We start from the raw sequence: 25,055 nt of genomic DNA on the forward strand, positions 1-25,055 counted from the left end.
GGAATAATGAAGATGGAATAAGGCCCTAAGTGTATATTCTTCTCTCCGGGGCTTCCTGTGGTCTGAATGGCAGCTTGCCAGATTAGTGATAGAAATGTGTCATGGGATTTGATAGCAACCTCCTGTTAAAAGGAAAAAGAATGTAGTAATTGCTGACTGAAGACTTGCACAGGGTTGTGCCCTGAAACCCAAGAGTGGGGAGTTTTACACTCAAAAGAGTGTCAGACTCAGTTCAGGCATCCCTTCCCCAAATACGGTAACACACCACTTGTAATTTGGGTTTAGTGTAAACAAATCTAGAGAAAGCAGAGACATCAAGGCAGAGAAGAACAACAGAGAGTCTGGAAGCAAATGCCAGGTAGTAAGGAAATAAATTTGTGTTCCAGGGCAACTTCCTGCCCACTAGCCAAGAAAGCCACTACTAACAAGTACACCTGGAAAAGGAGGTGCATGGGGAGTACTGGTGTTGATGGCATGGAATGGCATGGGCTGAAATGTGCCCCTTCTTTGCCTTCAGCTCCAGCCTGCTAACAACACCTGCAACAACAGGAAGCAGCAATGTTATTGCTACTACTGCAGATAGGACATCTGCTCATGTCAGAGGAAAAATGACGTTCCTATTGCATCCTGGTATAGGAAGATCCCCTTCAACCACAATATAAACAATGCAGAGAAGCTGCTGCATGAAATATGAAAATGAAGCCATAGTTCAAGGTAGTGATACTGCTAACCTTCTAACAGATGGTCAGAAGTTAATTTAGCACCCCTAGGCTGGGGTTTGTTTTTCACTTTGAAGGAAGAAATATTTTGCTTGCAGACTCCACAGTTACAGAGGGTCTGAAAGCCACACAAGCTGAGAGTAGGGGAAAGACACAGAAGTTGACAATATTCAATAAACAGAAAGAAAGCAAGAGTGAAGCCACCCAGCTAGTGATAAGGCTACAATCACCCTCCAAAAACTCACTTTAGGCACTAATAGACGAAATACATGTACAAAGATAATAAATAAACCACAATGCATACAAATTTTCCAGAGAATTTTTGCGCTATAGCAGCCACCTCAGGCCACAAGTGCTCAGCTTAAAATGCCAGGCTAAAGAAACACTGCAAACAAACTCTCTAAATCTGAGCTAATGTCACTGTCAGCAATGATTTAAAAGTTGAATCTCTTAAGTAACATTTTATATAATAATATATATTTTATATGTATATATAAAATATATATTATATATATTATATATATAATATATTTTATATATATATTATATATATATAAAATAATATATAATAAACACAATCATCATAATCTATTACCTTCCTAAGCACTGAGGGAGAATTTAAGACTGTACAAGGAACAAAAGCTTTCCTGTGCTGAAGAGTTCACAACCTAAGCAAGACGCATCGAGTGGGTAGCTGCCCTGAGGAGACAGCATTATTTGTCCCTCTTTATTTATTTATTTGTATGGCTTGTTGTAGCACTGTAGTGGGTGGGCTTGTTACTCTGGCCACTGCAGACATACAAAGAAGATGGTATCTTCAAAGAGCCATGCATGCCAATTTTGCAATGTGAATTACAGGCCATTTTACTGTATTATAGAAGGAAGACAAAATGCAGCATCAAATCGATGTTATCACTGGTTTTAGCATCTGTAAATTTTGTGTTATTTTGTTTCATCAGAGACCTCAAGGCTCTGTGCACAGGATGATTTTTCCTTGCAGTCTTCTCTCATTCTTGTTTGCAGCTAATAAAATCCTCATCTCCATTTATGCTAGGCAAGCAGAAAGGAAGACTTCTACTTGCTGTCCCAAGTCTACTTGCTGTCTACTCACTGTTTTGTGGTAACAGTTCTGCAGTGAGTGTTTTATGGCTTGGGAAAAAGAGCACAGAACATGTAATCAAAGGTGTCAAAACTTCCCCTGTGACGGCCAGAGGTCCAGAGTCAGTCAGTTTAGACACCCCAGAACCATGATGGAAGAGTCCCAGGATGTTCCCAGTTGATGCTAGAATCTGATTTTGAGTTTCAAGGAAACACAACTGATTAAAGAATAGAAGTGCGATAGTCAAATGTAATGCATTATCCAGGTATCATGGAAATTATGGGAGGAAAAGGAAGACCTCAAGGGGCTGTCTTAGCAGAGCCACTAATATTTATATCACTCTTTACAGCTCTATCTGTTCCTAAAGCCTTTCAGTGATGAAGACTTCACAGCCCCCATGCAGTCTAATCCAGCACACGTCTGTTCTCACTGCTGGAGTCGCTCCTAAGCTTTGACCTGAACCTTTCCTAAGAACATTTCAGTTTACAAAACAGAGCAACTGTGAAATTACACACTACAAGCTGCAGAAAAGTACATCACATTTCAGAAGTGTGGCAATTTAGCACAAAAACTAAGTTAAGAGTATGCCAAAGGAACAGAAACCAAAATTTTCACCCTTGACTTATCCCTTTAACATAGGGGATGTCTCAGCACACGCTTGGCAAAGGCTTAAAAATATATTCCTGTCTGTTAAAAAGAAAAAAGCAACAAGCTTAAAACAAATTAAAATTTTGCTGAGTTCAGATTCTCTTCTACCTGCAGCACACATAAAGAGCAAAGTCTGTTTTCTAATCCAAATTCTTTGCAGAGCAAGCAATTGTTTAAATGGTCAAAACTATGGGTGAGAGGTGATTAATGATGGCTTCCCAGTCAGCAATTGACAGAGGGTACAATGCAGCTTTTTCTTCCTTAACTGGTCAAGGACTCCATCCCAACATCATTGTGGACACAGAGCCAGGCTGTACCCAGAATATACTGGTGTACCCTACTTGGTGACAACAGAAGGAAAACAGTTGTGTCCAGAGGTCCAAAGCAAGTTGTGTCCCTGAACAGCCCCAGTGCTCAGATGAGAATCACTGTTCATCTCTCTGGATCAGGAAAATCATTTCTCTAAGCTTCCACAAGACAGAAAGCCATGGCTTTGCACAGAGCAGCTCCTGTGTGTGTCACGTTAACATGTGCATACATAAAAGCCAGGCCTTGCCCTCAAAGCACTTACAGCTTAAACCAACAAAGCAAACACTGCTTTTTACAGTAACTGCCACATATCTCCCACCTGAAATGGGACAAGCTGCATTTTGGATGAGCCTCCCATACAGGCTCCCTGCCCACACTGCAGAGAGCATCCCTCTGGCCAGAGTTTGGCTGCAGGTGCCACAGCTGCCAGGGAAGGGAGAGGAGAAGCCAGGAAATCCAGCATGAGCAGCTACATGCCCCACTGCCCAGCCTCCTGCACCTGGCTTGGGAAAGCACAAGCTGTACTGGAAAGCAAGAGGGGAAGGAAGGCAGAGACTTGTCTGCAGCAATGGGAGAAACAAAAGGGGTACACAGTATCTGAACACGTGCTGGAAGGGTGGTGACACAATTATTTTAGATTATTTCTGAAACAGAGGCTTCTCATACAAGTCAAAGCTATGAATAAAGGTAACTCAAACTTTCTTCTTGGTATATCTTTGTGCTACTGTTCAGTTGGGGAGCAGTATAATTCTGAAGAAAGAGTTGCTCAGAATGAGTGAGGTGAGGGGGAAATACAGGGACTGCCAAACACCAGCAGACAAACCGGTGCTGGCAAAGGCTGCGAGAGTCTTGTGCAGTGGGAAGACAGGACACACGCACTGCGTTAAGCGTTTCCTAACTCACCAGGAAGACAGAAGATAAAAGGCAGTGGTGGCTATGGTGCAAGTTGAAGTCCCTTTGGATATATCACATTAATATGATTATGAGGGCAATGTGTGATCAGTCAAAGTTTAACTATGTGTCAGGAGGGCTGCTGGCCCCCAGAAGTTTCCTGATCCTTCTATTCAAAGACTGGAAGCTACTCATAGTTTCCTTGCTCTATCAAGGTGATGTTTTCACAAACAAATGGGCAGCCAGCTCTCCCAGAGAACAAGAACTGTAAAGGCCATAGACCAGAGTATCCTCCAAGCCAGAGAAACCCTTCTGAGTGGCCCACTGTGTGCACAACAGGGCTGTTGTTCACAGACAACTTTCAAAAGCAGCGGGTGTTTCCCAGGGGCCTCTGACTGGTGTCCCTGTGTCCGACCTTCACAATGCATTTCTGAGCCCACAACACTGCCCTGCACTGGAGGAGAGGAGGTCCCCTCATCTTTGACACAGGCTGAGTTACAGCTCTGTCCTGACCCTCATCCCAGCTCCCTGGGCCGAGCACAGTGCTGGCAGAAGTCCACCTCTGAAGGCCCCACTGCCCAGCCCCAGCCTTGCCACTATGCAGCACAAACCCCCAGCCCCCATTACACACAGCAGAGAAGTCAAGTCACTTTGTCTTGCCTTTTCAGTCAACAAAGACTCCTTGTCTCCTTGAGAACCTACTTACCAGCATGAAGGAGGGTTGCACAAACCAGTCCCATGGGAGAGCAATGTAGTGAACACGGTGTTGCAATGTATGTTTTCATATTAAAAAACCAAACTAGAAAAGTGGCCAAGGGAACAGTGGCAAAACTTCTCAAGTCTGTTGAGAGTTTTAACCCAGAGAGATGGTATCCTAAACTCATGACTTATAAAAACTTTCTGTTTGGGAAACAGAGCAAGACCAAAAACTAGGCATGAAAAAACCCTATCACAGAATTAGAGTTTGTTCCAGTTCCTGAGAGTTGTTCAAATTAGAAAAGACATTAATAGAAGTCTCTGGCTGGGACTAACTGAAAAGCAATCAAATACTGATTGGACAAGGCAAGCATAGAAGACCCCTCCAAACTCAGACTGGGTCGTTTCCAAAGATGTAATATCCCAACAACTTTAGGGGGAACTAGGGGACAGATGTGTAGAAACAGAAGGACAAATGAGTTAGCTGTAATCCACTGTTGCTTCAAGTAACACCTCCAATAACCTTCCACCCACCTATTAGATCAGGGCCACAGAAATACCCGAACTTTGCATCATGGCCACATAAATCAGTACTGAAGTCTATCAGATGTGATGAACTTTCTGGACAGGAAAGAAAAAACAGTTTTCAGACATTTCTGAGAGCAGTGAGTGTTTTGAGGGCAGGGCTTCTGTCAGCAATGCTAGCTAAGGAGCAAAAGGTACTGAGTAAGACCTCCATCCCTGCAGGAGTCTACGTTGAGAGTTTGAGTGAGAGTCATCAAAATGCCTACTTTGTGCATTTTTACCAACTTCTAAAAGTGTAGTAGATGTTTACATAGCATGGAGATCATAAATACCTTTGATCACCTACATTAGGACTGTCAGAACAGACAGTAAAGGGAATACAGCTTGCTGAGCTTTCAGATACACTGTTCTGCTCAATGTGAGACACTGCCAAGGTTAAGAAATCCAGATTCTCAACAGTGTCATGGTATATTTCAACCACATAAAGTGTTTCTGGATTAAAATAGTTTAAAAATTGTATTTGCTACTCTGAGTAATTCCTACCATACGATAAAAAAAGTACAATCTGACACAGGCTAAACAAAACAATCCTTTATTAGGATCCAAGATAATGGAGAATCAACAGATGAAGGATATTTTAATGGAAGCTATCCAGAAACTAAGAGTAGGAGGATATATCTACACACATCTCTGGGTAGATATTCTGCCAGCTTTGGCACAAGGGGCAATCAAGCAGAGGCATCATGTAACAGAGTGCCTGGGAACACTGTCACTTCACTGTGCCTAAGTGATCAGGGAATAAACACTGAGACAGGAACTTCTGAAACCTCCCCGGCACTCCTGAATCCTGAGATTGAGACTGCAATTTCCTCATGTACCAGAAGCACTGGAGGAAACCCTGGTTAATATCCTCGTAAAGGAGAACCTGCTGCTACTGCTCTGCTTAAGAGCCTGGACACCATGGTTAAGTATTCCAAGTAAAGTGGTAAAAATACCGTGAAACTCAGGTTCTGTATTCCTGCCACTGTGAGACAAGCTAAATTTGCCAAATGGCTTTGTGACCCCACCCTTGTAAATCAGCTTGTTAATCATTATTGTCATAGAGGTGATAAAGTTGTTTTATGAGCCAACAGTGAAGCAGTAACATTAACTACTTATGCAGGGGCTGGTGTATTTCTCTGCAGATAACATTTATTAGAAGGCACTCTCTTTAAAGACACAGGTTTGCTTCAAAACCTCCTTTTGGTGCACTGAGCAATCCATTCCTCTTATTCCTCCAGTCTGATCTACATGTCAGACACGAGTGATGTCTGGAGGGTATGGGTTAAGCGATATGAAAACACCTTGAACTACAGGTTCAAATCTAAACTGGATTGTCCTGGCCTCTCCTCCTGCCAGAACAAAATTTATGATTATTTCTCAAGGCCAGACACACACTTGGGTCTATCTGAGAGACAGACATAGACAGACTTTGCCAGGAGGCACTGATGCAATGCAGAAGAGACATGAAAGGCCAAGAGGCACTGAGAAAACAGGAGGGGTGGTGGACACAAAACTCATTCATGATCCCCAATTATGTAAATTGAAGAGATAGAAAGTACTCTAGTTCACAGGAATAATGTCACAAGCATGTCTGGCAGAAGGAAGCTACCTGAAGGAGCAGTCAACAATTGTGCACAGCCTTCCACCATCCTCTAAAGACAATGTTTCTGCCCCCACTGGTTGTTTTCTTTCTACCTCTCCAGAAACATTTAGTTTGAATCCGGCCTTTTCCTAGGTAAGCTCCAGCTTTCCCTAGACTTTAAAGCATCACAGAGAACATGCTTCCTGGACTGAATGAAAGGGCAGATAAAATATCCTGAACAGACTGTCTTCAATTCACCACTTGGATGCTCACCACCCTCCAAATTCCACCGGTGGAAGCTTTGTAGAGGAGGACTAAAGGCTCAATAATCTTTCTTCACCTCCAGGACAGGTGAGAAACATGCTTTTAAAAAAACTAGCAATGATACAAGAAAAAGCACCTTCAGAAACCTCCAGTTCGTTCCTCACCCTCCAGCACAACCAAAATGACTGTCTGATTTGTTTGAGAGCTTCTCACCAAGAGAGATCCCACAACAGGCCAGTGCACAGAACAGCCAGAAAGTTGGTCCTAATGCCTGCCTTGGATCTCTTTTGCTTCAGTCAGCTATCTTTACTCTGCACTCTACACCTCCTATCCTTACACTGCAACATCTGTTTCAGAAACTTTTTTCTGACAAACTCTCTTGTCTGTCACAGGTAATCTCTGTCACAAGCCAGGACGAGCAAAAGTGGACTGGGGCTGCAGGGAATATACAATGGTTGCCTTTACCTATTTGTTTACTGGAGAACAAGCAGGTATTCCCTGCATTCATTAAACATGGCAGTTGGGCATTAAAGCTGAAAGGGTAAATGGAATCTCTGCCCCATGAAGATTTCAGTGGGGTCAGGATTTCTGTGATAAAACACAGACTCAGAGACAAGCGTGCTACAATGTGCTTAGCTAAGGACAATGCAAGTTGCAGAGAAAATAAAGGGAAAACATTCCCTGGCTGGGAAGTTCCTAGTCATTTATATCTAGGGAACAGACAATGCTTGTGGACTGCTAATTTCCTTGAGGATTTTTTCTCTTCCGTTGGCCAGATTCTTAACACCACAAATTCTTGTTATGATTTCAATGCACAATTAATCTTTAGCTCAAAGGAAAGGGAAATGGAAGGAGGAAGGATGATCATGAGGTAAAAGTTGCAGAGAGGCAGATAGCAGATCTTAGGTCTGCCCCATCTTTTGTGCAATATACTAGTCAGCTGGATTTCCTTGCTCCATTTTGACTCCCAGTCATCTCTTTCAGACTGCCTGTCTTGTTTATTTAAATTACAGGTGATCTAAGGCAAGAATGATCTCTTACTATTTGTGTGAACACACATTAGAATCAGTCACTGTGCACTGCTATAAAACAAATTTAAAAAGAACACAGCAGTAACTTTAGAAGAACCCCATCTTCTGTTGCGACAGGCATGCTGTGGGCCACAATCCCAACTCCCAAAAGCAACAATGATACACCCCACCCCACCCTCTCTCTCCTCTTCCCTTTACACCCTTCGCAGGTCCCTCGATGTCCCAAAAGCCTGTTCAGCCTGTGGTACAGGTGACAGCAGGGTGGGCACGAGCAGGCAGGGCCAGGGACTCTGTTCACCCACTGCTGACACCAGTGCACATTGTGCCGCGCTAACTCATCACCCACACAGAGCAGAGAGCAACCTGAAAGGAAACCTTGCAATAAACACTGCAAAGAACAAAAAGAACCCCACAAAACCAACTGCCAAATAAATCAAACTAAAGCAGAGCAGAGTAAATGAGTGAGATTTGAATAAACAGAAGTCAGAAGCCCCCTTTGACTTGTTTGCACCAGGCAGTCTGCACTGATGGCAGATCCATTTGCTGTTGATGGTCCTTCCAGAGTAAACTCCTCAATATGTTGCACTTTAGTTTGGTATTAAACACAATATTCTACATATTCCAGATATTCCACAAATTAGCTCCTAACTAGAACAGGCACTGGGAAGAGGAAGAAATACCAGGTCAAGAGCAAACACTGCTAATCTGTGACAAGCACACATAGGCAGGGGGCAAGGTGACGATGGAGTTTTACATTGGCTGAGGGAAAGGAAAAACAAACTGGTGACAGTTCAAGTGAATTTATAGCAGGAGACGGAGAGGATGACAAGGTTCCTCCAAGCCCTCCCCTACTGTTCTCATTGAAAGGAAGAAATGCCAGAAATTTCAGCAGGTCTCTGGATGCAAGCTGGCACAAGTACAGAGGAGATGGAATTGTCTCAGTATAAACAACATGCCTGGAAATCACCTGTGCCAGCTCTGCAATAAGGCTCACATTTACTGTGTTTCAATTGTCTTTCCTCCTTTCTCTTTCCCTCAAGGTTTCCAGGCAGTTACATGTCCATTTTGTCACACCCCAAGTTCTCCTGATCTTGTTGCACGGATGAATTATAGGTTGTTTTAAGAAAAAGGTATTCAAGCAAAGGTTAAAGGCTGTTCTAACCAAACAGGGTTGAAAGAGTACCAGGAATTTGGCTGGTAGAGAACAGAAAGCACTTTACTTAGCTTAAAAACATACGTGACTCTAACTACAGAAGCAAATATGCATTCAGGCAGAGAGTATATATACGCTTTTTTTTAAGATTAAACAGGCAATTGCATGCAGAGATATTAACTAACTCTACATGCCCACTGAGGAATATTTTATTTCATGAGTGATAGCGCAAAATTAGAAACTTTCCTGCCTTGCTTAGGACTGGATCTGGGCATTTCAAGGAGTCCTCTGAAGGATTTAGAACAAGAAAGCAACATACCAAGAAAATGGCTGTGGCTACTCTGAAAAAAACCTCTGTGAGTACAAAGTCTATTCAGAAGAAAAATCTAAAAAAAAGTTCTTCTCTCACACAAGCAGATAGCCCTGAGCCAGTATTTTATTTATTGGGAATCTGGTTTCTTGGGATGTTAGTCCTGAAGGAACACCCAGCTGGCTCTCCCAAATCATCATTTTACATGAAGTAGAGCAATGAGTTCAGAGCCCAATCTTTCACACTGCTAACCTGCATCTCCAGTACTGTGCTTTTCATTCTGCACAGCAGAAAATAACAGAAGAAACCTGTTTAGCACAAAGCAGTAGAAAAGGGGTAACTTATATTACTGCTGCCACTTCTGTGAGCTAAAACAAATTGAAATATCTCTGGAGATCTCAACTCAAAAGTTCCTGCAAACCACTGGCACCACTACTGGGTCATTTTAAACAGAGTTTCATTTTAAAAAGCCACACTTACCCAAGTGACCTAGATTACATATTCACATGGAAAAGGACCACAAGTATTTAAAAGACCCTGTTAAAAATTATGGTTTCACACAGTGCAGGAACCAGTCCTACTATTGAAAATATCCACTAACAATCTTGCTAGATCTCTCGACTTTGCCTGCAATACCTAATTCAGATGAACTTGTCTTTCTGACAGCCACCTGCCAAAATGCTCCCAGCCAGCTCTCCATCCCCGAGCCTGGCTGGCTCTGCCATGCTCTCTGCCTGACCATGAGCCACTCTGAATGACAGCAACTCCCTTCCCCAGCAGAGCTGAGGTAAAAAGGAAACGCCAGTAAGATCATTGCCATTACCACTAATTGTAACCAGAGCTGTCAGCACTTTGGGGAATTACACACACACTAGGAACATCAGCTAACCTGAAGCTTCCTGTTCTGCTGAAAGGCAGCTCAGTGCTGGCAAACTCCAGGGAGTGACAGAAATAAATGATGTGCCAGGTACTTTAGGACGACCCTGCTTGAGCAGGGAGGTTGGACCAGATGACACAATGTGGTGCTTCCAACCTCACCCATTCTGTGAGTCTGTGATAAAGGAGCCACAGCCACAGGAAAGCAGACAAGCTGTTTAACTGCTGCTTTGCTATCAGATCTTTTAATACTTACGAAGATGTATATTGTGTGTTTTTTCCATCCTAGGACTAGTTCCATATTCTTCTGCTAATGCAGTTACTTTAGAACACTCTCAATCAGGCACAGGTCAATAAAGGATGTCATAAAGACAGCTATTAACATTTTGCCATTGTGGTCCAAGATCTTTACATAGTTCATGTAGAGAACTATCTGGTATTATTATACTGGTAGTAACACACTGCAGGACTTGCACCTCTGTCACACATGCTTGCTTGGGAGGCTGGGGATGGGAACCAATGTTTTCCCAACAGTGCTGAACTCTGAACTGTGGCAGCTATGACACAGATGTAGTGCCTGGCATTTTGCTGCCCTTGTTGAGCACAGTCAATTCCCACAGAACTGTGAAGAACAAATCTTCAGTCATCTCAGCACAGGCAGGCCTGCCCAAAACCTGATTCTCCTTCCCATTTGCCACCTCCTGCCCCTCAAGCAGAAAAAGGGCTTGCCTAAAATTAAAAGGATCTGCTGGTACAGCTACATGGGTAAACCACTTTGGTAAATAAAAGTTTAAGATGATACAGCTTATATTGGATCACTGAATGAAACAAATGACAGCAACAGACTTTCTCACTGATATAACTGAGTTTGCACTAATGCTTTCACAGGCACAGCTATATCCACTAAGAGCACAGGGGTGTTTGTGATGTACCTAACTCAGTAATGCTTCTAGAACTAGAGGAAGCCTGAAGTATCTTAGCCAAACCCCATTTTTTCAATCAATACAGCCACATGCATAGGCATGTGGGTTGGATGCTACATTGCATCCCTTTAATGCATGAATAAAAAGGAACTGCTGGGCAGAGACACCACCACTGATGGGCTGGGAATTCATCAGGCTGCATGTTACAGATCTATACTAAGCATTTATCAGCAACTGGTAACTGAGGACTGAGTTATCAGAAAAGAAGCTTTCCTTCTGAAAAAAACAGCAAGTAAAAGGCAAAAGAAGTCCACATCTTGCATTCTTTGCTATTGTTGGGACTGATGAAACAACTTGTCTAAATCAACCTACAGCTTTGCATACATAAAAAAGAATAGAAAGAGCATCTCCAATCTCCTCCTTCACTTCTGTCTAGGAGGTGAAATGAAAGTACAGTGTGGGTTAAAAGCCTGGAGAAGTGAAGGATACCTAATGATTTCTTTGCTCTTCTCAGGCTTTCTAATCCTGATCTAACAATGTATTAGGCTCAAATTAGGTAGAACTTTTGTTTCATTGAAGTTCATTTTTATTCCCCGTGTCTCTTTTAGGGAGCCTTATATGCGGAAAAGCTTGACCACAAACATTAAGATTTCCCAGGGAGGAATGCTTCTGTGAGACCAACAGTCCACCAAGCCTAAAATGCTACCAGGGGCTGTAGTCAGTGCTGTATGTAATCAGTGTTAGAAATGTCAGAGGAAGATGAAATCATTGATCTGTCTGTCAATAGGGGAGACATCTTCCTAATCCCTTCAGTATAGTATGTCTAGTCTGAAATCTTTTAATCCTTTTATTTTAGGTACTGTAACTGTGGATATTCCCATTATGGATACTTAATCCTCTCAAAGATTATACACTTCTGGCCTCAGTGACATTATTGTGGCATTAAGTTCCTCATATGCACTGTGTTCTGCAAAGAAGCATTTCCATTAAGGATTTTTATGCATCCCTCATACTCACTGTATGATCTGTGCCATATTATTGTGACAAAAGTGCTCTCCTGTTCATCCTTTCTCTGCACTGTTCTTCACATTATTCATAGGTTCATCTACAGGTAGTCAGGAAAGTTGATCTGAAGTCAATAATGTTTTAATTAAATTTCAACAGATTAGTTTATCTACAATGTTAAAATGGATGAATTATACTACATTAAATCCCTGTATGGACATACACATTCAGAATGAAAATGGCCTTAATACAATTTATGTCACTTTGCTTCCAAAGTAAATGGAGATAAACCAAATGAAAGCCACTTATATTTTGAATAACAGTATTTACACAGTGATTCAATGTAATTCAACTCATCTTTTAAAATTCCCATATTTTGTCACTTCATTATTTTTCCCTGAATGCTCCTGTGTAAACAAGTCTTCAAATTACCATCTTTTTAAACCTCCCATCTTGCTCACAATTTCCATCCTTGACATTCAGTAATTATTGCCCTTAGGTAGATCCTTCTCATTTTACTGTATCTTTTAAAGTTGGTATAACCAGGATGAAATAATTGCCATGATTAAGAGAGATTCTACAGTAAAGACCATCACAGAATCACAGAATGGGTAAGGCCAAAAGGGACCATAGTGGGTCATCTGGTCCAACCTCCCTGCTCAAGCAGGATTATCCCAGATCATGTGGCACAGAACTGTGTCCAGGCAGCTCTTGAATATCTCCAGACAGGGAAAACTCCACAACCTCTGGGCAACTGGTTCCCATGCATGGTCACTGCACACTAAGAAGTAAATAAGTTCTTCCTCATGGTTTGGTGGAACTTCCTGTACATCACTGCAATAATCTTTGTACACTTGTGTATCTTGCTATTTAACATAAAAAAGAGGCAAGACACTAATTAACTCTCTGTGGATGAACCATCTGAATTTGGAAATCACCGCAATAGCCCTTTCTAGACTTTTACTTCAAAAGCTCACATGTTATGTAGTGTAAGTAGCAAGAATTACTTTTCATAAGAAATACAAGACTCTTGTCTGAGTCAGCTTTGGTCCAAACCAATGTTTAACAGCGTAAAAACTGTCAGTTTCAACAAAAGCAGCCCCATAATCACATCTGTAAAATCTGAATGGATAGTATTTAACTCCTGTTGCATGAACTCTGTCCATACACACACAAAAGCACTGATAAGTGCATTAGTACTGTCAGCAGAGAACAGAGTTCACACCTCCAGCAGGGTTAAGATGAAACTACCCTGGACTGTAACAGCGCATCATGGTCTATAAGACTAATCCATTCTTCCAGTGCACTATGTCTGCTAAACCCAGCAAATTCAGGAGTGAATATTTGCTTCCTAACAAGCGGAGATCTCCCTCTTGAAAGCTTTAATTGACTGGAATAGCCCTGGATAAACTGCCTAACAGAGATGCAGAGGGTTATCGGTGATGCAGGGCAGATGACACAAGCAGGGGTTGGAAAGAAAAGCAAGTGTAGCCAATAAGGCAGAACAGGTAAACTGTGCTGTTTGTGCCTGTTAAATCCCACTTGGTGTTTCTGCCTATTCTATCTGAACACACCTAATCAGTTATCTCATCTGCTGACACCTCCAATGACACCAGGATTCTAAGAACATGTACCCTATGGGAATGCCCACAGATAGACTTCTGAAAATTTTAATGTAGTCCCTGGGGCCTTGGTCTGCAGTGAAACCTTCTGGAGTACACGTATGCATTTGTGTGCACATACAAACAAAGACTGTCACTTGCTGCCTCTTTGCCTCACATCTGCACTACAAGCATTTGTTAATGACCCAAGTACTAGCAAATACCACTGCCTCGCCAGAATTTGGGAAATTTCCAAAGTTAGCACCATTTTGTTCCAATTTTTTTTTTCTCTGCTTTTAACCTCACAGTTAAAGTCTTCCCCACTAGAACCCAATCCGAATGGATCCAAGCAACAACCATTCCCAGACCACCAGACAGCTCAAGTATATACTCTGCTAGATTCATAATATCTAGGCCCTGTTAAGCTTGGAAAGAGATTTCTATTGGATTTCATCTTAGAATAGTATTATAAGCTGCTTCATCTACTGGCAAACAGGCATTTCAACCTTTTTGCAACTAAGAACAGACCCTCAAACACCATTTCTGAAACTCAGCTGCTTGGTAGGAAACAACCAAGTTTTCTGGGATCTTTAAAGGGAATTTGGCCAGGAAACAAATCAGAATTGAGCTGAGACTAACCAGGGTAAAGGTTGCTTATATCTGCAGATTACCCCTCTCTGCTTTTCTAATTCACTCACCATGCCTTATCTTTCCATTAATCTTTAATAAACCTTTTAGTTAATTCCCCAAACACATGCAATCTACATGACAGCAGGATACAGTGCAAAAGCAGTCCATGGATATGAGGAAATAGGCAGCAGAGGAATCAAATGAGGGAAAACTTTCAGGATTAAAACTACCCAAACTGCAGGTCAGTGCAAAATGATGAACAACTGGGAGAAAGCAGCAGTAAAGGGGAAAGCAGACAGGAGGGAGGGGCTGTTAAGGGTATTAGTATTTATCTGACCATTGGATTCATTTTCTCAATGGGGCCTTCCTGTCTTTTCAACTCTGGATCCACTTTGACAAAAACAGGCAATCTGATTTCAAACTTGGGAGCCTCTGAAATGTGGAAACCCCTCTCTATGCTGACAACAAGGATATAGCTAGATTAAAAGGTAAATGCAATTTAACCCACCCCAGCAGAAACTGTAATCAAATTATATTGCCTCTAAATATGATAAGTTTGGGACTGGGGCCCTCAGGGAAAGAGAAGGTGTCTTGCAAACACAAACACAAAGAAACATGTTAAAGGAGACTGCCAAATCAATGCATGAATTATGATTTCTACCCTCCTTCTCTCCCCCCCAGGGTGCTTGATAAGCTGCTGATTGCTTCTAAAATATCTACTACCAATGCTAGGAACTGATTAAGCAGCTTACAAAGCACTGGGGGCTAAGAGACAGGCCCACCAGGGAGACTGCAGCTCTGGAGTTAAGTAGCTTGCTTTTTCATGGCTTGATTATTAAAGATGAGATAGCAGAACACGCTGAAAAGATGTTGAAACAGTTTTAGACCTCAGGCAACTGGCCTTTTTATTTTATATATGGAATAATTTCTACCCTGTGACTTCACCAGCCAACAAAAACCATGTTTCCCGTTGTTCTGTGGTCTCCAGCTCTGAGGGGCATCTGAGCTACCTCAACTTAATGTGTCAACTGAACATCCAGAACTGACTATGCTACCCATATCCTGCAAAAAAGGCACCACTAGAAAAGGGACACATAGGTGGAAGAAGCTTAAAACACTGTTTTACACGCCACTGCCAACAGTATTAGTGTGAACACAGAGGTGCCCAGGTCAGCTAGCACATCTCATCTCATTTCTTCTTCCACTGTGCATCTGCAGCACATTCACCTTCGATTCCCTATCCTCTCTTTTCAGCTCTTTTTTCCAAATTCTTGTTTTTTAATCTGTTACATAATAAAATTCTGCTGTTCAGGTAAATGTACTGCAAGGTGCTTGCTTAGTTGAATCAGTATCAATGCAAAGACAAATTCTGCTGGCACATTACCTCTTCCATGGTCACATGTGTCATAGTAACACTGCACAGCTCAGCTTTGTGTAGCAGGCTTGCTGACATTTTGGGGGGTGGGGGTTAGGTTTTTCCCCCCTCTCTTGTGGCAATGCTCAGCAGACTTTGTAAATAATCATATTGCACTAGGGACTTTACAAACTTTAAAATTCCTGAATAACTACTCTTTCAAGCAAAGAAATAAATATTACTTGTCACCTGTAGGCTGAGACTTTGAGAATTTATCGAGCAGATGAAAAATTTTCACAGCAAAGTTCTTTGTGCAGACTACCGTTTTCTTTCACAGTCTCCTTCCATCCCCATTTGAACACTGCTCTAGGCTTTCTCTCTCTCATCCCTAACCGATGCGCCTGCTAACCCATTTTTATACTAAACTACAAACCACAGAGCCAATTTGGAAGTACAGCTATTTATGCTCTGAATAGCTAGAAGGGAAATGTACAATTAGCACTGAAGATGAGACAAGGCTTCATGTGTAACAGGTAGAATTAACTGAAGACACTTACCTGCTGAAGGTCTGCCAGGGAATAAAGATGGATTTGCTGAAGAAGATACTCTCTGGGAAAGATCCTGAAAAGAGAAAAATAGAAGTGTGTTACACCTTTTTGACAGGGAAACTCCAAAGTTTCCTCTCCCCACCAAATAACAGAGGAACAGCGATAGAGAGAGAGAAACTGGAATTATATCACTCTCTAAGCACCAGCTGTTTTTACATCTTTCTGCATGGGCCCAACAGTCCCACAATAGGAATGAATTCTGTGTCAGCGTCATTTTCCAATTGTCAGGTCATATACTGAGACATTAACAGCTGTTGAAAGCTCTTCCTGACCACAGATTATGTTTCTTTGAACAATTAATGTAGTAATAAGAACAAATAACTCAAACTACACATTAGAAGTATTTCTTGTGGTTTTGAGTACAAGATTCCTGGTCTGCTACAAAGCTGTAACACAGTTTCAAATGTGATTTACAGTTTTGTAACTGAAATAACTATACTGAGAAAAAGGTCATGCAGATACTGTTCTTCCAACACAGAGCAATATCAATTCCCCTTTGCATACAGAAATGTATGTATTGGTATAGACTCTAAACTGACTTACTTAAGAAAGCAGTATTTACCTTACATAAGCCAAGGTTTCAGGCAAGACCATTGCTTATGTACTGACAGACCTGATAAGTAAAGCTAAATTACAGGACACTGAACTGCCTAAGAGAAGAGATGCCCTAATTAGAGCGATTGGCAGTAAAATGCAAAACTGGGTTAATATAACATCACAGAGGAAAAAAGGACATTGGAAAGTTAAGTGGATATTAGCTAAAAAAGTTTAAGAAAACCTATGTATTTGCTATAAAGATGTCAGGAATAGAAAAAGTACATCTATCTTTGTGTGCACACACAGAGAAACAACAATCTGGCTGGCTTTATTTTCCATCCACACAGAACAAATACACCACCCCACTCAGGTATCCTGGGAAGTGGAGAGTCACATTACTCTTGCAAAAAAGAAACCAAGTATCTTAAGAAGTGAAATTATTTCCCACTACACGTTCTTTTTCAGAGTAGAAATTGTATATTCAGTTCCTATATCTCAATCACATAGTTTTAAGGCAGTACAGAAACAAGGCTCTTTATATTATTAAATGCATGAACAAAGGTCTGGCAAAGACTGGTTTGTAATGGTAGAGCTGAATGGCAGTGAACAGAAAGACCACTGCAAACGTTCAAAAACACCCCAAAGATAGCAAAAGGCCAGTATGAACTTACATGATCTTGATACGAGACTGTAGAGAAAGCACACAGTAGCTCAAACGAGATTTTAGGAGCTGCAACAACATAACCAGCTAAATCACAGATTGATAGAACAAGACTACCAAATGCAATCTTGCCACAGAATACTGAATCTAAGAAATAATGAAAATACCTCCTGGTACTCCATTAGTTGTCTTAAAGAACAACCTTATATTGATAGTTTTCAAAGCTGTATGTACTGAAGGGACTAGGACTTCTCACCGCTGCTACAGTACAAAGTCTCATAATTCCTTTTGTACTTTTGAAAAAAAATTAAGATTTATTGGGGTGGGAGGAGAAGAATTTTGCAAGCAAGGCACTGACAACTGCACGACACCCATCTTATAGCACTCTTCTGGAGCTGGACTGTGCCATTGCTCCTTCTTACTCACCAAGCATATCCACCCTACCCACCCAATGCTCAGCTGCAATCTCACTAGGACACTGCCATTCTCCCTTTCAGCTCTGTAGGCTATACTATTGCTCCTTTTAGAGGGGTCTGTGTTTCAGTGGCTCTGCTGCATCACACTTTCATAATACATTTGGCACAATGTCAAAGACCACTGAAAAACAGTCAAAATCCAGACATCAGACAACATATGACAGTGGAATTGCTCATTTGCACATAGCAGACTCATTAAAAGCTAAGGAGTCAACTCTGAACAGTATTTTGAAGCATTAGTATTTTTTCGGCTCAGATAGAATTGCTTTCATTAAAATTTACCCATCATTCTCCCCTGATCACACAGGCAGGCACTAAACAGCTTTGTCAAGAATTGTATCATTTGCTGATGCCCTTACAGCACTGCTAAGGAAAACAATTAGCTAATGAAAGATTTCCTTTTTCAGGAAATAGCCTGAATAGTCCATAATGCAAAAACTGTCAACAGCTAGTATTGATGACTAACATCACATTCCCCTGCCTTCAAGGATGGCCTTTTATTTCCCTGTTTCCTGCAAGTTCTAACTCCTAGTAAAAAGTGTGCAGATGAAAAGCAAACTCATGATCAACCAAATTCCTTTGTTAGGCGAGTCTCAGCCAGCACAGGCCCCGGTAACAAATCTTATCCCTGTACCTGTCCCCTTCTTTAAAACATGCTAATTTGCAGCAATACCTCTGCAGAGCTGGTACCCAATACACCTCCTCCCTTCCAAATCTATTTTCAGGAAAAAAAAAATAGGCATTGCCCTCCCAGTTTTACGTAATCACATACATATACACACATATACTCAGCACTCAAGTGAGGGGAGTGATTATTTCCATTGCTATAGAAACTGAGGCATAAAAAACCCCTCGGTAAGTAAGGCTGGTCCAGCTTCAGATTTGAAGTCCTGCTATTGACTTGAAAAACTGAAATTGGCTCTCTGTGGTAGGCCACAGAGAAACAGCCAAGCAGCCAAAGCTCACAAATGTAACAGCATTTACAAATGTCAGGAACCAACCGGACCAGTCCCTGCGTGATTCCCAACAACTGCAGAAGTGCAAAACACTCCTTCAACACTTGCCCACACCGCCAAAGGTGGAAACCATACATCTCTGGCTCTGAAACCCTGAAATTGCCTAAAAGGAGGCAGCTCAGCCCCCACTCACATAAATGAAGTGCTTTCACTACACCTGCGGTGAGCTGAGCAACTGCTTCAAAAACAGGTCTTGCTGTGTTGCATGTCTGCAATTAAGTTCTCCTCCAGAAAATTTCTGTTAGTCCCATTTGGAAAGAAAACCCAAAGCACAACAGCTACCTGAATGTAACTGGTGAAGCACCTCCCAAAAATGCGTCTGTTCATTGCCAGTTTTTGTCAGCCTCTAGTGGATGGGGAACAAGAGTGTAACAGGCATCAAAAAACTAAACTCAAACACATTTAAAAAAAAAAAATTCTTCACAAAATGCAAGCAAATCAGCTGGGGCAGGAAATCCATACAGAGCAAGTACTCCAGCAAGCAAGAAAATGTCCGATGGCCAGTTTCCAACAGTTTGCTTGCCTGCACAGGTTCTCTGAGCCTAATGAGGTCATGGCTTACATGAAGTTCTTTTCTCTAGGAGGCACACAGGACTAATTCAGAGCTTCTTGCTTCCCAACACAGACACTTCCTCTCACATAACTAGTAGGAAAGTAGCGTCTATGCCATCTCTGTCCCTCTGTCATCTGCAACTGAAATTGTTCAAAGGAAACCAAAGTCAGTAGAGAACAGCAGGCGAGGTGGGGCTCACACCAATACCACACCATGGCATTAGCATCCAGACAAAGTATTACAAGGCATCAAGATCAACCTAAAATCACACTCATGTCCAAAAAATCTCACAGAGATCCAGAGCAGGCTAAAATAACTACACTTAGGAACACTTCACTAGAAAATATGTATTTAGTTTCTGCATGAGGTTGCACCAGGAGCTTTGAGCATGCCTGGATTAATATAAGGCCTTCATCAAAAAAGAGCAAAACATCAGCTTGAATTTTACTTTTCTCTTAATATAATAGTCCTTTATAAACACCAAATGGGAAATCTCTGATTAATCATTTTAAAGCAAAATAAAAGATGTCACTTTTCTAAATCTTTTGATTGATGTGCTACAACTAACTCGATTTTTTTTTTTTAAGTTGGTCAATTAAAAGCATTTAATAAACAGTGGCCTTTCAGTCAAATCTTAACACAGAAAAGAAACTGGAGTGAACTAGACAGAGGTCAAACACAAGATGTTAAGACTCATCACAATAAAAACTCAAACCTCTGCAGCTTCAGAATGTGACCTGTGACCCTTGAGAGGCAAATATTATCAAGTGCACGTCCCACTAAAAGCACCTCCTAAGCTTTCACAGTTTGGAAACTGCCAGACCAGTTTCACCATTGATGAGTCACAGGACTGCTGTGCTGTAAAACCTGGCTACCAGTCAGGGTTTAGCCTGCAATGAAGAAACCACGTTCAATGCTAACCAGCCTCTAGCTTTGCCACTTACTGTGAACAATGAAATCCAAAGTCCTATTGGTTAAAGGTCTCTAAATTGCTTTATTATTATGTCCTAGATATAAACACAATCAATGCAAGCAGAAAAGAAACACACCATCCAAGACTTTTGATCCAACTAAAAGAAAGAAGTGAGCATTCTCAGTTTTTCATTATTATTGTTTTCTGCTTGATACTTTGTAATCTGAATAAAATCAGGCAAGACAGAAATTTCATCTGTTCCTTCTTGGATGATCTTATCAGGTAAGTATTTGCACAAACAAAGGTTATCTTTTAGTGTCCTCCTGCAAACAGAACCACTGATAAGACTTTGCTTTTTGCATTTGGATAAAGTGTGTAATCATGGCGCTTTGTTAGCACTAAGTAATTGCTCTGCATTTAAAGCCTGTTTATCACCAGAGTAGGTAATTTTTCTTCAATGGGTTAAACACCCTGACAGCTCTGCTAAAGCTACAACCAATTAATCTGCCTATGCCTGACACTACAACCAAAGTACAAACGTGATAAGCAGGGGGAACTCTTCTTTTTACAGTGCAATCAAAAGAAATCAAGTTAGCTGGCAGGTGGGCACAACCAAGTCTCCTTTACACCAAAAAGCCTCCTAAAACCTAGTATGTGAGGGGGGAGGGGAGAGGAAGCTGGCACCACGATTTCATGTGCTAGCCAGGAGTGTCTCGTCTGACCAGGCTGAGAAGTGTATGACTGAGCTGTGACTCACAGGGGACGAAGATGCCCCAGTCCAGCACAGCGCTGCATTCAGCCTCCTCTCCACCCCTCCGCAGGAAGCTGCTACACCCACAGCTGGCACAGCACCAGGGTACCAAGTCCACTTCCTCCTCCAGCACAGTTCATACCCTGGCACTGCAACTTACACCTTTGGAGCTACTGCACCACACTGCAAACTAAAGCAGCTGAAGGCCAGCACATGCTGATTATCGCTGTTCCCGTGGTTATTTGGCCCTGAACAAGGGGCAAGAGCCCTCTTTGGTCCTGTCCCTGCAGCCATGAACCAGCACCAGCTGCAGCCACGTGTGGAGCAGACGGGCAGGGCCTGCGTGCACTCTGATCTCACTGAGCAGCTCCAATTTTTCAGAGTTACTATTGGGTTCTAAAAGTACAGAGGGCTACCAGTGAACTGCTAGTTATCCCAAATATATGTGGCAAGGTAAATAACATCTCTTGCTGGATTTTCTCTTGCAATTCATTTGATATGGACATTGTCAATTTAAGGTAGAGAACAGCATCAGAGGTGAGGGGGAAAGGTAGGATTTTTTTCCAGTGTTGCTTATTCTCATAGTTTTGTTCAGGCTTTTGATTTTGTATTTCCTTGGAAATCTTAGCTCCTGGAAGTCTGCTGGGAGAGAAGAATCCAAACTTTCCAGCCAACAAAAGTTATTCAGAAAAGTAGGGCCTTGGGAAACGTAGTGATTTTTAAAGTCAAAAGGTAAAAATAAATTAACGAATTTAAACCAAACCAAAACACTACATATTCATTTAATTCTTGTGGGATTATACCCAATTAATTTTTTTTCTAATTCTATGGTTTTATGCAAAAAAGCATTTGTGAATCATTTCACATTTGTGAGGTATGAACACGTCTGGTTATGTTCTGGGAACAGTCACTCCCACATATCTTCAGCCCACACTAAGTGCTAGATTTATTACCCAGCGTGTCCAGGTAAGGTATTATTTCATGTTGTTATGAAATTCCCCACGAGCATCCCTATGTTAAAACAGTTACTCTTATCATCCATCAGCAATCCTGAACCAGTTTATAAACTTCCTACTAAAATGCAATACACCAGCTCTCTCCTCTGTGGTTCCTTGAGCAAGGTCACAGTAACATTGTGAAAGACAAGAATTACTACAGATCTAACTCATTAATCAAGTACCACTGCTACTAAAAGTAGAATGAGAACTAGAGACACAGTTTCATTTTGAAATCAAAATAGTTTAGATCCCCCAATTAACTTGAAATTAAGAACAAGAATAAGGAAATGGTCTTTGCTTTTGTCAGGCACTCTTGAACCCTTGCACTTTGCTGCTGAAGTTCTGATATAAAAACACAGGGATAAAAATGGCACAAGTCATATTTAACATGGTGTCCACATCTAACAGGAACTTGTTTTTAAATCATTATGTTTTCTTTAAAGCAAACTGGTCTGAAAAGGTGAATGAAAACTACCACTGTGAAAGAGATGTAATATGACTCATCTCTTGGACAAGGAGATACGTGTGTGACCCCTAGACCGGAAAACGCTAACGTGAACTGAAAGACCCACCTGTCCTCTGGAAGATTTATCGTGGAAAGTTCTGGCATGTTCCTCAGCTGGATGCTTACCATGGTAGAACACTAGCTTGTGCTTTTGACCTTCTCTCGACATGAACAGACAGCAGCGCTGCCTCCACCCTGGCTGCTCTGGCACACGTCTCATTGCTTCAGCTGTTTGTTAGCTCCAGTTGAAATGAAAGCTTAAATCCCACCTTAACACCATCCCCTCAGTTTTAGCCAAACACTTCTTAAGATGCTAATTTGCAAAGATCCTGCATGCAAGGTTACTTCTTCCAAAGGAGAGAAAAGCTGAAGCTAAGAGGTGGAGATAGTCTGTTTGTATGAGCTCCATCAACAGGCAACTTTATTGCAGCTAGTGCAATGACTACAGGCATGCAGGATCTAAATAAAACAAATTGTTTGTGCGCACTTCTCTGCATTTACTTTCTCACATTTCCTCACTCTGGGTTGGTGTTTGTTCTTAACACTGGTTCCTCTCAGGATATGTAGATATTCTCTTTGAATGAGTTTCTGTCTCAACCTCTTTCCAAACACCCATGCAACAAATTTTCTTCTTCTGTTGGTCTTGCCATTATCTCAGAGCCCTGAAACCACACCCTCCTGTTTCTTCCGTGCTCAAACTTTCTTTCTGCAGTTTACTGCTTTCAGAATCTGTATCTTTGTTCTCCAGCTTTGGAATTTTTCACTCCCCAAATGGCCCAACCATTGCAAAGAAAATAGAGAGAACCGTCTGGAGATGACTTAATGACCTCCTGTTGTCCTCGGTTTGAAAGATGACATAGCCCCAGCTTCACATACATGAGGTATTTGGAGGTACAGTGATTGCGTAAGATTAATCAGGATTCCCGCGATGTGTTTAGACAGGTTCCCCAATTGCCACACAAATATTTTTGAAGTAATTTACTCCTGTGTCAGAAGTGATATGTCTAAGGCCTCACTGTAGGAAGTGACAGGACTCTATTGTTCAGCATAACTGAATTTGGGCTTGTTTCACCTTGTGCTGACAGACCAGCAGGCTCAGCCAGGACCACATGTCTGCAGCACTGGAGGTGAACCTTTCGGCTCCTGCTGCCATACAGGGAGACCAAACTAGAGCCTGATAAGTGGTGTATCCAGCACTGGAGTTTTGCTAGGGTAAAACTAATGTATTGCTGTTCTGGAGCTGATAGAAAAATGGTATCAGACAGAGATGAGTAACAAGAGGGAAATTTCTCCATATAGTTTCTCACCACCATTCAGATTTACTTACAGAACAAGGGCGCTGCAACAAGCACTAACGCATAAGGGAATGTGCTGCAAAACATTTACCTTGTGTCACTGCCATCTGTCTAAAGTATCTGGGCTAGCAGCACCTGAACTGGAAGTTTAGATGTACAGCTGAGAGAGCACAGAGCCCAGAGGGCTCCCCAGATGAAGCTCCAAGGTTGACCTGGGTTACCCCCACCCTACAGTAGATATGCAGGCACCTGAAGACTACCCAAAAAAATCATACACAGTTCCTTCACCTTCACAATCTTCAATCATGACAAGAACAAAGCACCCAGAACAGAACTTGCATCATTCAGCACGGTGTCATAGAATACCCTCATTATTTAATGGACTCAGAGATTCTCACTGTTTGCTTCTCAGCCATCAATTTTATTGACTCCATCTTGGTTTGTCTGTGCCATTCATTCACCATCTGCAGGCAATGGAGGGATCTGTACAGCTCCACTTGTACTAATCCCGTGCTGGCTCTAGGTTTCAGTCCTGTATGCCTCTGCCTGAACAGCATCCACATGAGCAAGGCAACCAAAACAAGCAAGAACTTGTTCAGTAAAGAGATTTGAGGCAAATGATGTGTTGCAATACTGAGGTGACAGTTACAGCAAACTAGGCATAACAACATCCCTTGTAAAACAGGGAGCTCAGCAACAGGCTGGGAGTCTCATCTGGCTAATATCAGAGGAACACTGCTGATACATGCCAGTGGAGGGCCTTATTTGACCTCCCAGCCGAGTCCATGTTCCTTATTTTTTTCCGCCCTACAAATATAAAAGCTTAGAATCCAGTGGAGCAATAGGTGAGAATAAATCACTATAACTGACAAAGACCATTTTTATTGTGAGCCTTCTAGCTACTTTAAGGATTTCTTCTGTCTTCTCCCTTCTTCCTTCCTTTTTTTCTTCCTTTCTTTCTACTTAGTCACTTGCTTCTTCAAAGTTCACAATGCGATTGCAGTCCTGAGTTCCCTGCTAGATGCCAAGTTTCAAAGTTCTCAAAGTACCTATCTAGGCACACCAAACGTTATAAATAACATTT

The 25,055-nt window shown here is 41.8% G+C and overlaps 1 protein-coding gene across 5 annotated transcripts in view; it reads right to left on the bottom strand.

Moving 5' to 3' along the window:
* PLEKHM3 (pleckstrin homology domain containing M3) overlaps positions 1-25,055 on the bottom strand; it is an 85,041-nt gene that overhangs the window by 19,654 nt on the left and 40,332 nt on the right. For all 5 annotated transcript variants that reach the window (XM_019290566.2, XM_039555103.1, XM_010406637.3 and 2 more), the window contains one exon: positions 16,216-16,279. In XM_019290566.2, the coding sequence (XP_019146111.1) occupies positions 16,216-16,279 (64 nt within the window). The remainder of the gene's footprint in view (positions 1-16,215; positions 16,280-25,055) is intronic.

Source organism: Corvus cornix, chromosome 7 (genome assembly GCF_000738735.6).
Source record: "Corvus cornix cornix isolate S_Up_H32 chromosome 7, ASM73873v5, whole genome shotgun sequence".
Taxonomy (NCBI): Eukaryota; Metazoa; Chordata; class Aves; order Passeriformes; family Corvidae; genus Corvus; species Corvus cornix.